The sequence below is a fragment of the Balaenoptera acutorostrata genome, chromosome 15, assembly GCF_949987535.1.
Source record: "Balaenoptera acutorostrata chromosome 15, mBalAcu1.1, whole genome shotgun sequence".
NCBI lineage: Eukaryota > Metazoa > Chordata > Mammalia > Artiodactyla > Balaenopteridae > Balaenoptera > Balaenoptera acutorostrata.
Genome location: NC_080078.1, coordinates 3,540,061 through 3,554,138, shown reverse-complemented (window position 1 = coordinate 3,554,138; position 14,078 = coordinate 3,540,061). Strand labels below are relative to the sequence as shown.

The following is a 14,078-nucleotide window of genomic DNA, read 5'->3' as shown; positions in this document are numbered from 1 at the left end:
GCACCTGCTGAACGTGCAGCCCAGCCGTTCTACCCGCTCTGCTGGAGAACCACCTCAGTCTCCCATCTGCAAAGTGGGGACGGCAAGGCTGTGACACCACACGGCAATACCACACAGCAACACTGCACAGGACCACTGTGGAGGTGAACGGATGTACTGAGCTCCCAGCCCACCGCGCAGGTCCGGCGTGTATGTCAGAGACAGCTCTATTTTTATCACTGTTCTTAAAATCTTGTGGCTCACGACCCTAACAAGTGTATTTTAACCAAAATAATCAAACCTGAGGGTTCCATGGCCTTAGCACAGACCGTTTAGACACTTCAGAGAGGCGATTTCAGACCCAGGAAACTAAGAAACTGGAAACAGCTGTCTGGCCCTCGGTGGGGAACTGGTCAACCAAGTACACGACACGTCAAACAGTCCACTGTGCAGCCACGAGCGAGGCAGTGACACAGAAAGGAGCCCGAGACACAGAGGGACAGGAGAAAAAACAAGCTGCAGGACACTCTGAGCTCCAAAGGACCTTTCTGGGGAGGGGTCACAAGTACTCACACCCGTCAGACAAGCTCTCGGGCATGTTCAGAGAAGACGCACCTGCAAACATGGACTCCTCTCCAAGAATGTCACTGCACGGTTTTTATTTTCTGAAACATTTCAGTTTTGTAGAGTGCACATATATTGTAATATTTCTGTAATCCGGGGGAAAATAAAGGGAAACAGAGGCCAGTCTCTTAAGAACACCTGTGCTCGCTAAGAGACACTCAGTGCTGTGAAATCCTGGGGCACTATTTTAAAAGGTTAACTCATTTATGAAACACACCTTGTCCCAGTGAGAACAATGAGCGAACCGGCCTGAACCCAGAAGTACCAGGTGCATCTCCCTCTGAGCAGAGGGCAGATCCGGGCGGGGGGCCCATGCTTCCCTCAAGTCCTCCTCCAGGCTCTGCCTGCTTCCGGAAACCCAGAGCCGCAACCTGGAAAGGAAGGGCTCTCGGCGGCAGGGCACCAGGCCGGGCCTCGCCCAGAAGGCACAGCCAAGAACACGTTACGTGGCACCCATCCCCCGAAGATGTGCCCGAGAGCAGGGGAACAGCCGCCCCAACGGACCCGAGGCTAAAGCACAAGTCCGGTCGACCTCCTCTCAACAATTTAACGCCAAAAAACACCCTGGCACGGATGTAGGCAGAAGGAAAACTATAAAGAACACGGAAGGCCACACCTTTCTGTGCAGATGAACCAATTTTTATTTCTCCCAAGTTTTCAGATGGGGAAAGGGACCAGGTGGGTGTGAGTGGGGCTGGGGGGTGCGAGGGCCACAGGTGCCCACTGACGGTGGGTCTCCCAGACCAGCCAGGCAGGGCTCCCCACTGCGCAGGCACCTTCCTCTCTGGGTCACTCGGGGGAACTGAGGAAACGCTGCAGCTGGAAACTTCGCAACAGAATAAATCACTCTCAAGGAAGGATCCAAAGTTTGCCAGAAACACAAAGACCTTCCAACAGCCAACTCGACAACCTGCCAACTCAAAAGACACTTAACACTGCGAAGTGAGTTAGGACTGAATCTCGCGCAGCGGTGAAGCAGGAGTGGGCTGGAAGGTCATGGTTAAAAATGGTTTAGGTTCTGAGGCTGGTTGCTTAATTTTTATTTCCTACAGGGTTCCGCTAACCTTGGCCAAATTCCACAACACAAATTACTTTTGGTTTTGATCTCTGTACTACAAAAATTAAGAAACGCCTTCCTCAAGAAATAGCTTCTGAAAGCTTACTCTTAGTATAAATTAGCTGCTCTCTTTCTGTGCTGCTCCCTTCCTCTGGTTGAATTTCAGCATTTTTCTTAACAAGAGAGATCATTCATTTTCTGGGTGGAGGACTTCAGCGCAGGGAAAAAACCCCGCAGAACCCGCCCCCGCCCCCGCCCCCGCCCGGCCACCAGGGAAAGGAGGGGGGGGCGGGTCAGCAGGGCAGGGCGGGGCCGCTCCTACAGGTGCAGCCGCTCGCTCCCCACACCTCGAGAGGACGGACGGGCCCAGAGCCGGAGGAGGCCGACCCAGGCCGAGGCCTGCGAGCCTCTGCAGCTGAGCCGCCGGGCGAGCGGGCCAACCGGGCAGCGCGCTCAGACGCTCCAAATGGGGACCGCGGCGGGGAGGGGCGGGGCGGAGGCGGTGGGGGCCGCGGGAGGGTCGCGGGGGCGGGGATTGCGGAGGGGGCCGCGGAGGGGGCCGCGGAGGGGGCCCCGGGGGGGGGTGGCGGGCGTAGGGACGGACGGGCGCAGGGAGGGTGCCCGGGCGGGGTGGGGGGAGGCAGCTGTTTGTAAACACGCCGGTCCCGCGCCTGCGCCGGGCGCACCGTAAAAGGATCTGGGCAGCAAAACCTCAAGGGCCTCTGAGGTTTCCAGCGGGCAATCGGATTCCGCGGGGCCAAGATAAACGGATGTAAACAGAAATCCTTTTCTGTGACACTTAAAGGCCCAAGAGTGAAAGAGCCAGTCTCAAAGTTACTACTTTCCCCGCAAAGCTGTTCTACCGGATGAAGACCAGAGGCGGGTGCCCCCGGCGGCCCGGCGCCCCAAGCCCCACTCGGGCCCGGGGTCTCCACAGTCACATGGCCGCGACTTCCCAGAACTGCGCAGGGACACCGGCCTCATTCTGCTCGGTGACGCCATCTACGCCCCTTTAGAACCGCCGGCGCCTCCTAACACACAGGCGGCCGCAGCACGTGGAGCTGCTGCACTAGCTCAGCCTGCTGGCCACTGTTTTTATTCAAAATGTTACTGGGAATTATATTTATTTTATGAAGACCTCCAGGTACAAACCAAAACATTTTTCTTTCTTAAAAAGCGTCGCAAAAAAAAAAAAAAAAAAAAGCGTCGACGTGGCCGGATTATGAACTGATTATTAGCAGCCCCACGCCAGTCTAAGGCTGACCGCGGGCTCTGGTTTCACCAGGCGTGGAAGGGCTCCGAGGCCCACACGCCTGTCTGGCTCCCAACGGCACGTAAAACACACTTGGCCACTGCTCCTGCAGCTACTCTTGAGGTGCTACTGGATAAAGGTGTCAGTGCATACAAGCTTTTTTATCAGCTTCTCTGAGCTATAATTCACACACTACACAATTCACCCGTTTCGAGCATACAATTCAGTGGTTTTTAGTGCATCCAGAGTTGTGTGACCATCACCTCATCGCACAATATTGCCGTCACCCCAGAAAGAAACTCCTTGACAGCGAGCAGCCCCACTCCCTTGAACCCCCCAGCCCCTGGCAGCCTATTTTCTTTCTCTAAGGATTTGCCTATTCTGGACATTTCCTATCAACAGAATCACACAATGTGTGGTCTCTGGGGACTGGTTGCTTTCACTTTGCATCATGTTTTCAAGGGTCATCCATGTTGTACCAGGTGTCAGCACTTCATCCCTTTTTATGCCAGAATAACCCTCCACCCCGTGGCTGGAACACATTTTCTCTCCACTCAGCAGCTGATGGACACGTGAGCTGTTTCCACTTTGGGGGCTGCTATGAATAACACTGCCATGAACCCTTGTGGATGAGTTTCCACGGAGACCTCACGATCCAGGGAGCTGCTGGGCGGTTAAGGTAACCCTTTAACATTTTGAGGACCTGCCAGACTGTATTCCAAAGTGCCTGCTTCAGTTTACTACACAGAATTTTTTATCTATGCATAAATTATACACATGTAAGTAAGTGCAAGAGCATTTTCATAGCACAACTTCATCGTTAACTCCAGTGGAGCCCTCATGTTTTAGATTATTTTCAAGGCACACGTCTCAAAGAACAGTGAGATGACATGCTAAATTTCGGGTTTGAGAACAGAGCTATTGCTGGAAACCTGGAAAGAACTAAAGAAAAAAATCTCTCGTAAATCCCTAAGGACTAAATAAAACAACACATGTCCAGTGGCTGAGCGCAGGGCCTGGCATACAGCGGGTCTCCATCACTCACTGCTCCTCCTTGGCATCCCAGACGTCTGCGATGTTGGAGGGATTCACTGAGGGAGAAAACGAAGCCCGAGGAGGCTGCAGAGACCTGCCCCCAGTTCTCCCACCAACTGGAGATGCGGCCAGAACCAGAATTCAGGTCCGTGACATTTCAAAGCTGTCCCTGAGCTTTCTCTCCGTAAGAGAAACGCGCCCGCCCGCTCACTGGCTCGGGAGGAAATTGACTCCAAGCAACTCAGTGCAAATGACTCGACACATCATGGGAGGAAAACAAAAGGCACAAGTGAAACCAGTGGTGATGCCATGATTAACCCATCTGGGCTTCTAAGTGTAACCCTTCAAGGTGCCAGACCAGGGACCACGAGCCTGGCTGGTCAGCCAGAGGAGAGACCTGGTAAGACTCAGGGACGCAAAGCTCGAGCTCTGCTGGGAAGCGCTTCTCGGAGTGTGGCTCCCAGAGGCACCCCGGGGCCCCGAAACCATTTCAGGGGGCGTGTGAGGCCGAAACTGGCTTCGTGGCGACACCGAGACACGCCCTGCCTCTTCCACGGGCTGACGTTTGACGCTGCCCAGTCCGCGGTGGCAAGCGCAGTGCGTGGCAGGAACCGAGGCACCGGCACCAAAGGCACTGGTGCTCGTGGCATCGCCAGGGCCGCACATACCAATAAGGGAAAGGCCAGCTTTGTTTTAGAATGTCCTTAATGAAGCGGTAAACTATTTTAAAGTTTATTAAATCTTGATCCTCAAGTCCATGTCTGTCAACATGTTTTATGACACAAGGGGAAGAAGGCACAGGACCCCTGTTGTCGCAAAAGTACTTGTGCCCCTGAGAGGGGACAGCTCACCAGCCACCTCCCCAGTCTCTGGTTACACACTTCACCCTCAGACCTTCCCGCAGGGACCCTCTCTGTATAACACAACAAGGATGAGAAAGTTCGAGGACTTCTCTTTCTTCAAACTCTAGATTAATTTCTAAAATTTCGCACAGGATTCCTACAAATACAGTTTAGAAAAACCTGGTCCACCAAATCCTGGTATACAAATATTCCTTTTAAACAGTTTCACTGTCTTTAAAAACTGATACCTAAGCTTGTTTTAAAAGACCCTAGTATATAAAATTTCAAACTGGAAAAGTGACTAATTAAGTAGTGATTCTTCACTTTATAAAAGAATTCTCCAGAGAGTTTATTTAAGTCCTCAGGTCCCTTGATGCACTTAAAATAGTTTCAAAATTTCCATCCATGTGCAATTTTCCAGAAACATACTTGATATTGTATGGAACACAGAACACCCGTATCACTTTCCTCCTTCTCGGCCGCGTTCTAAAGCACAGGGCCCGGCTTCTGCAGAGGCAACCGCGTGAGGGGGGCCAGGCCACTCACCTGATGGTACCAGTCGGGGAGGGGACGGGGCTGACCAGGCTCCGGAGGTCCGGCTCCGGGATGTGGATCTTCAGCGGGGAGATCTGCGGGTAGAGCGGCCGGAGGGGGGACGCCGGGGCCTCCTCCTGATGGTACAGCGACGTGAACTGGATCTTTATGGCCGTGCTGGGGAAGCGGAAGGTGCACCTGCAACGGGAGGGGAGCGCGATGTTAGGCCCAGCGGGGGAGAGGTGTCCCGGAGCGTCTACGCCGCCCGCCGTCACCAGCCGCGTCTACGCCGCCCGCCGTCACCAGCCAGTGCGCGTTCCGACCACGCCGCATGCGCACACGTGCCCAAACCTGCGCCCAAACCGCGCCACCTCCGCTTCCCTCGGGACAGGCCGGCGAGGGCACCGGGCTCCCCCCACCACGCGTGCGACAGCAAGACCTCCGACCCGGACAAGCCCCCTGGCGTCCCCTCCCACACGGGCTCCAGCCGGCCAGCCGGCTTCCTGTCTGCCACGCTCGCCGCGTGGATCCAGCACCGCGCAGAGAACGCTCCTTGGGAAACCGAAACGCCACGGTCACCTCCAGGGCAGCGTTTTAACGACAGATGCCCGTCACCCAGAAGATGGAAAGCGAGCGCTGCCTGGGAAAAGCGGCAGCGCCACCTGCAGAGGCGCCGGCGGGGGTCTCGGAGGAAGCGCCTGGAACCCGAGGGAACCGGGAACCGGCTGCCTTCACCGTCCGTTCTGGCCTCACGAGCCCCGAGCCTCGCCTCCTCTACTGGCAGGGGACCGCCCGCCCCAGGCCACTGCAGACCCCAGTCCCTCCCTGTGTGCGCACAGGAGCCCAGAGCTCATCTCCCTCCCACACACTCTGACCTGTAAAGCGGGGCGTTACTTGTCAGGCACACCTTCTAATGTCTAAACTGACCAGTTACCCGCAAGTTGCTAACCGTGGTTAGCAGACACAGGGTGCACACCGAAAGGTCCCTGAGATTTGGTCCAGTCAATTCAATTCAATTCAATACACTGTCTAAGTAGCCAATTACCTCCCACCTCCCACCCACAGAGCAAGCACTGCTGCAATCCAATTCCCTTTTCTCTTAGTAAAACAACTTTGAAGAAACAAGGTTGAAGAACAGGCGCTGGGACATGGCAGGTGGTGACCTGGCACCCCAGCATCCAACAGGGGTGCTCGCGAGCCTTCCGCCGGGAGACCCACCTCTCAGGAAATGACTCAGCAGTACACGCGTCTACTCTGAGAGCCCCTGCCTGCATCTCACAGAGAAAATCAGGAACTCCAGCTGGCCTCACTGGCCAGCACAGATTCTTCCGGAGACACCAAGCAGAGAGCGGCGGCATGTGGCTGTCCAGGCAGAGCCCCGCGGCAGGCAGTGAGGCACTAGGACACTGGGACCCACGGCTACCAGGTTTGTATTTCCCAATCTAAAAGCAGAACAAAGCGATCTTGATACTGTTCCAACAGAAGCTGTTTTCCTGTTTGATGCTGTTTTGACTCTGGGCAATTCAGCCTGAACACCAGAACGTTAGGGATGAGGGTGGGGAGGTCTGGAATGGCGACATCATCCCTAGGGTTCTCCTTGTAGGGCCACCCCAGGCTACTTAAAAATCGCCTGCCATCTCCGTCTTGTACGCCAGTTAAAGAAATGTTTGCTGTCCTTTCCACTTTCTTTAGTTTCCCCACCACCCAATGGAAATTTCCTCCGTCAGTACTTTGGCTAGAAAGTGACATCACACATTTGCCTAAGATGCTTTCTGAGGCCGAGGGTCTCTCCAGACCCAGAGGCTGGTCAGCTTTTGTAAGTCAGAGTCAACATGCATCCCCACCAAGTCCGAGATGGGCCCGGTGTCCCCGAGCCTGGGAACTGGCTGAGGGCTCCACACAGGTGAGCAGAGAGCGACTGAGGTGAGCTCCACCTGTGAAGGACAGGACTGGATGAACAGCAGGGGTGTCTGTGTACACACACACATGCACGCACGCACACACACGCACACACACCTGTTCCACCAGTGCTAGGTAGGAAGGCAGTAATGCTGACAAACAGTTAAAAAGGAGTTTCTACGGCCCTTGACCATTTGTCTCTTCCTTCAACTGCTGCAAATTAACAAAACAAGCTACGTGTTACTCTCTGCCCGAGGCGCGTGGAGTTCTGACTTCCTGCATAGTGCAAGTCCCTGTGTTAACGTGAGATCAGACTACAACCTCGAGATCATGTTACAACTACAACTGTCAATACCAACTAGAAAGAGGTTGTGGCTTCTGGCCTCTGACAGAGGTCACAAGACAGGCGGGGAATCTTAGAAAATGGGGTTTAGGGTGAAGATGAGAAAAGGCACGAGATCCGGAGAGAAGAGCTCTGGGCGGGGGTCAGTGCCTGCCTGGCCCTGGGCTGAGGAGGCAAAATGCCGGGGAGCATCGTCAGGCCCCCTTCCCTCTGCTTCCCAGCCTGACTTCCGCTGTGAGACCACCTGCCGTAACCCCTCTGCAGCCCTGGATGCTCTGAGCAGGAGAGACCACCTCCAAGACGCTTTCCAGTTCAAATCCAAGACGCTAGACAGACAGTACATGCACACAGGCTGGGGTTTCAGTGAAACAAAGCACAGCGTTTTATAGGTCAGGGATTTGGGCATGTCATCAACGGCAAAATCTGCTGCCATCCATAACTGACAGCAGCACGACAGTTTCCTACTGGAACGGTGATTTTCCAATTAAGGTTTAACCATAAACATTTTCACATTAGTTACTGCAAGAGCTATTTCAAAAGCATCTCCTGACTCACTCTTCCAAAAATTATCCCGAGGCAGCTGATCTCCCACCCGGGAGGAGGAGGAGAAAATACCAGGAAGCTGCTTAATTTTAACCAGATGCCTCCCCAGGGTGCCCGCCGAGTCTGCCAACTGTTGCTTCTCTCCCTGGAACACTTTCGTTCTGGTTTAGGGCCCCAGCTGGAGCTTTAATGAGCGTGTTCTGCAGTCAGAGCTCCTCTCTTGAAGGTGCTCCACGCTCAGGCTGGACCCAAGCACGCTCTGCCCATGCGTCGGGGTTCCAGCCGAAGGTGGGCATGCGCGTTGGAAACCACCGCCCACCAGCCCAAGGGAGGCTGCGTGCAAGCCCGCGAGTTCTGCACAGAACTCTCGCCCTGCTTTGCAGAGGCAACAGTGGTCTGGTGGCTGCCCGGGGCGGGGCGGGGTGGGGGTCCTGCAGACGGGCGCGGGGCTTCCTTCGGAGGCGATGCAAATGCCCAGCCGTCGGCTGTGGCAGCAGCTGCACGATTCCCCGGGTCTCCCGAAAACCACTGGCCTGGACGATCCAAGTGGGTTCTTCCTGCAGTGTATGAGCCGCACCCATTCGAGCTGTTTTTATTTTTTCATATAAATTTATTTATTTATTTTTGGCTGCGCTGGGTCTCCGTTGCAGCGCGCGGGCTTCTCACTGCGGTGGAATCAAGCTGTTCCACCTGTTCCTCCTGGACGTTGGGCCAAACTGGTATTGCCTCGGTTCCCCGTGAAGCTGCCCTGTTCAGCATCAGGTCAGAGATCCCTGCGTGAAGGCTGGTCTGGCCCCGCTCGGCCACTAATGAGCCTCAGGGACTCGGGCTGTCACCCACCTTCATTCCCATCTCGTCCTTAGGGAGGAAGCCCACCACCAGCCCTACCAACAGGAAGTTGTCAGAAAAGAAATGTAATTTCTCTGTCATCATTCAGTCCTCACGGAGAGGACACGGACCACCTGTATCCCCGGGACGGGAGAGGGCGCCACCTCGGCCACCCACGGACTGCAGCCCCAAAAGGCACCTCCAGGGAAAAACAAGGACCGTGGACAAGTAAATGTGACACAAAAGAAAACTTCACAAGGAAGGCTGGGTGACAGGCTTGAAAACATTACCCGGAAAAGACGAAGAAAATACAAGAAAACTTTGGAGGCTCAGGCCAGGAGGTTTAACACCTGAATGAGAGTCACTCCCCTCCTCAGGCAGTGACGGGGAGGGCGGCCCGGGACCCTGCTTCGTGGCCAGCACAGAACTGCCGCTGGCCAGGAGTCGCCAGGGCGGTCACACGGTTTGAAGTACAGGGTGCTGCCTCGTCAGAGGGCAAGGACGCGACTGCTGCAGGCTAGAAATCTGGTCACCTTCCCTGTGCCGGGTCCAGCGGTCCCCCGAGATACCCAAGGGCGGAGCCTGTGTGCCCAGGAGGCCACAAGCTGCAGGGGTCCACGGGGACCAGCGCCCGGGGCAGGGAACGATGCCACCGAGCCTGCAGCCTCAGTGGCCTCAAAGGAGCCATGACTCAGGTGAGACAGGCAGAGAGGCCCCAGCCCAACGGCAGAAAAGACCAGAACAGAGTTTTCAAGAGTGAAACCCGCCCCCAGAGACCCTTGCTGTGCACCTGACCTGCGGATGTGACGGAGCCAACGTGCTCGGAGACGCCGGAGTCGGAGCAGCCCCGACCTGGCCTGCGAGGAGGCATGACCGTCCCTCCCCAACCTGCCCGGCCCGGGGCGCCGCCAGGAAGCACGGCAGCGACGTCTCCGGAGCACCTCGGAGGAGGCCGGGGAGGCGGGCGGACACAGAGCCCTCCACGTGCAGACACGGGGGCAGCCGGGTGGGCCCCCCGGAACCTGCCCCGCTGGGGAGGGCCTTTGAGAGCAGAGCGGCTGTGACCAGTGAGTGTGCGTCCCGCTCCTCCCTTTTCCAGACGGAGCAGGGACCGCCTTCCTCTGCTTCTCCTCGGCACAGCGTTTCACAGATCCACCACTCGGGGTGCCCCGATGCGGGCACGCACACGTAACAGAGACCCTGGACCTCCGCGATGCGGTCACCGGGTGGGACTTGGGCCGCCTCCCTTGGCAACGGGGATGAGTGGTTTTTATGTCAGAAGAAGGGTCACAAACACGTGGGGGGCCGAAAGGGCAGACTATGATAGAGATGGCTAGTCCCCTGGACGTGCGCCCTCTTCTGCTTCGACACTGAACTCGTTTCAGCTGGACACATGGCTGCCCGACTAAGGACAACGCTTCTCTGCCTCTTGGGCAACCATGAGACTGTGCTGGTTAGCGGGATGCGATGGTTTGTGCCCTTAAGAGGAAGAGAGTGTCTTCTTCACTTCTTCCCTTCCCATGGCCAGAATGTGGGTGCGATGGCAGTAGCTGCAGCAGCCATGGTGGGCCATAAAACGGACACTGGGTAACAGAGCAACAGAACAGAGTGAGCCTGGAGCTGCCATATCAGATTACATTGGGACTGTTATACGCAAAAGAAATCCACCTCCCTTGCTATCCTGACCTTCGTTACAAAAACCAAACCTCCGTTCTAATTTCTAAACAGCTAAAGAGCTCCCTGTGAGGAACAGCTGAATGAACTCAGTGCACATTCATGGAGGAGTATCATGCAGCCATTTGAAAGGACGCTTTCCAGGACTGTTTGTCTCTGGACAAATCTCTTAATGCATCTGATCTGTTCTCCTCATCAGGAAAATTGGGGTATTTATGGTGTGTACTGTGTAGGGGTCTCGTGTGAGTATCAAATGAAATAGCAAAGTAGTTAGACGCTCACACAGTACCTAACAGGTAATAAGCACTCACTAAAACGGGCCCATGGAGGAACATTAAAAATGCTGATGACACAATGACAAGTGAAAACAGCAGAGACTAAACGGTCCAGCATTGCGGCTAAAGGCGTGGGATTTGAAATCAGACAGACCTGGTTTGAGAATGGGCCGCTGGGCCGCTGTGGGGGACCTGGGGCGAGTGGCTGAATCTAAGGCCCCTCCCTGGTAAACCGGAGACAGGCAGGCAGGCCTGGTGCAGCAGGAGCCCTGGGGCGGGCGAGGCCAGCACAGCAAGCGGCCGATGACACCCGCTTCGGTCATTCTCGCAGGACAAGGACAGAAGGAGGAGTGAAAACATCCCCGGGGTAAGGGTGATACTGCCGGAGACCTCGAGTCTTTCACAATGTTTTTTAAATGTTGTAACTGTGTCCTTTAAGAAGTGAAAGACTCAAGAATAGGGGGGAAAAGCTGTTACACATTTGATGACCAGTACGTTCAAATTTTGAAAATAACCACAGCCTAGTAGTGGAAAAATGGTCAGGCGTGGGGGCCAGCGGACAGCCAGCGGCCCCGCCCTCCCCCGCCGGCGTGTTCTAGGCCAGCAGGCGGCTTTTCCGGGTGGGCCCCGGGCAACAAGCAACCCTCGTTTACAGAAGGTCTGCAGCTGGCATACCAGAGGCTCTGAGTTTCGTAAGAACTCCAAAGAACAATAAGACAGTTCAGGAAATGGTTTTGAAAAACCTTTTACATGTACAATCCCCAAATCAAAGGTTTCTGATCACCTTAAGTGTTTTTAACCTAAAATATCTATCTCTATTAAAAACGTAATACATTTTGCTAGAACATCTTTAAAAAACAAAACCCAAAAACAGAACCGAGCAGAGGAGGCTGGAGGCTGCAGAGGCCATAGTTCACTGCTGTGCTGGGAAGCCGTGAGGACCGGCGAGGGGTGAGCACGTGATCCAAACACAAGCTCCATCCAGGAAGAGGGAACAAGCAAACAGCCCAGGCCCCGGGAAGGCGAAGGCGGGGCGACAACCGTCCTGACCAGGCAGCAGCTCCGCAGGGTCCCAGACACACCAGCAAAACCTCAAGTCATCCTACTCCAAAAAAACTGACGAGTGCTGCTGTATTGCGAGGCCCTTGTCCCTCCTCCTCGCACCAAGGCTACCCGCAGCCTGGACCTCAGACACAGAGGGTCCCAGCAGAGCCACACGCAAGGTCAGGCACCCTGGGGAGGAACCCAAGCCATCTGCCCAGGGACACTCTTATCCCTCAGTGGGGAAGCATCAGGTTTAAGACAAGCAAACAAAAAAATGACTGTGTAAGTCGAGCTCCCAAGCTTTACAGTTTGGAAAATCAAATGGGGCAGAAAGTCCAATATATCTGAAAAAGCAAATACCTTCCAGATTTGCCTGAGAGACACCAAAGGTGATCCAGTTGGGTGAATGGAGGAACTACAAAGATCAGAATTCCACTTCAAATGTCCTGGCTCCCTAAGGGTCACTGCCGACTGCACGGGCGCTGCAGCGGGGCATCCTGCACTGGGTGACTCAAGTGTGGGCACAAGGCCGGGCTCTCCAGGGACGGAGCTCCAGACACGGCACCGCTGCTGGGATGCACACGGCGACGGCAGAGCTCGCGGGCGACGGGCTGCCACCAAGCACAGGGCCTGGCCGTGTACCAGCAGACTCACCTTCTTCAAGATTCTGTCCCCAGAAGCCACCCCCCGTACGGAGCCCGCCTCAAGGGCCCCTGCGCATCCCCGCCGGGCTTCCCAGACCGCGGGCTCCCGGAGGGAAGTGTCCCCTCGGCCGCTGCCTGTCCCCTCCATGCCGCGCACACACATGCCGGTGCACACGGCCGGGAGCTCACCACGCTCCGCGTCTCTGTGTAACTTAGAGTCTTTCGGGAGGTAAAGGCGGGTGTGAGGCAGGAGAGCGATTCTTTCCACATGGGTGAGGCACCCTGGAGGGTGTCGACCGAAACCCAGCGGCCAGACCACAGGGAAACGATCAGACTTTTCTGACCCTGGGTTAACCTTGCAAGGACACTGACAACATGCCTTCTCTGTGTTTCGTAGAATCACTCAGCCGGAGAATCACAGGACAGCTGGCATCCCTCCATCACACATGGAGGGCAGGGGCCGCTGATTTCACCACTCAAATCCACGTCCACAGTTTTTACGCAGAGAGACTCGTGTGAAAATGGGAGCGTCTGCTGGCAGCCCGACCACCGCCTGCAGGCTGCAGACACTCCACGTGCAGAGCCCGGCCGGCCGGGCTGCCACCAGGTCAAGCGCCACTGAAGATGGGGGGTGGGTACTACAGTGGTCTGTGCAGTGATCAACACTGGCCCATTCCAACACTAACCTGATCTGAAGTCAGATGCCCAGATTATCTCCACATAACACACAGCTTCTCCCTCCCAAGGACGGGGTGTCTAAGCACGAACATGAAGAACCAGGAAAAAGCCAGGTGTGACGCAACAAGGACTAGCACAAAATAAGTAATAACCGCATTTACGCTTAAAAATTCCACCCAGAGAGCAGCAGTGACGGGCTTCCTCAGGTCAGGGACCGCCCCCTCCTGTGAGAGATGCGGATGTGACATTAGGAACCTGAGACTGGTCAGGGGCTGTCAGCCGCTGGGGCCTTAACACTTCCAGTTACCCAATCTGCAAAATCGACAGTCTACTGCCTAAACCTTAATCAACGTGAAATTCAATCATGTAACATAATACAACACTATGTAATGATAATAATAATTTAAAAGTAGCACTGGCTATTATTTATTACATGTGCCAGCAGACCATGCACTGAGCAGGTTGAGTATATCGACTAACCAGAATATTCCCTTTCTCTGGACACTTGAGATATATTTAAATACGTGTATTTTAAGGACATCCCGGAAAGGGCTCTGTGCTATCACAGCGCCTATAAATTTGAGGGGCAGAAAGAAAAGGCTCCAGGACAGGGCGGCTGTTGCACTGGGGGGTAGGGGGGAGAAACAAGAAGACAGCAGAAATCTGCTGTGCACGTTTATTTTCTGGGTCCTGGCAAGGCCCGAGTTCAATTCTGTTAAACTTGGCCAAGGAAACGCTTCAGAAGCTGAAGGCAGAGCCCAGGAGGCGCTGCCAGAAAGGTGTGGTCACCACCACTGCCACCGCCCACCGTGAGGGCCGGGGGGAGC

At 55.2% G+C, this 14,078-nt stretch overlaps 1 protein-coding gene and 1 long non-coding RNA gene across 2 annotated transcripts in view; one reads left to right on the top strand and one right to left on the bottom strand.

Moving 5' to 3' along the window:
- Positions 1-14,078, bottom strand: part of FOXK1 (forkhead box K1) — a 67,134-nt gene that overhangs the window by 16,657 nt on the left and 36,399 nt on the right. Inside the window, exon 2 of the mRNA XM_057528435.1 lies at positions 5,336-5,521. Coding sequence (XP_057384418.1) covers positions 5,336-5,521 — 186 coding nt within the window. The remainder of the gene's footprint in view (positions 1-5,335; positions 5,522-14,078) is intronic.
- LOC130704828 (uncharacterized) lies at positions 6,546-13,663 on the top strand. Its single transcript, XR_009005311.1, has 2 exons — positions 6,546-6,749; positions 12,971-13,663. It is a non-coding gene; the product is annotated as an uncharacterized LOC130704828 (long non-coding RNA).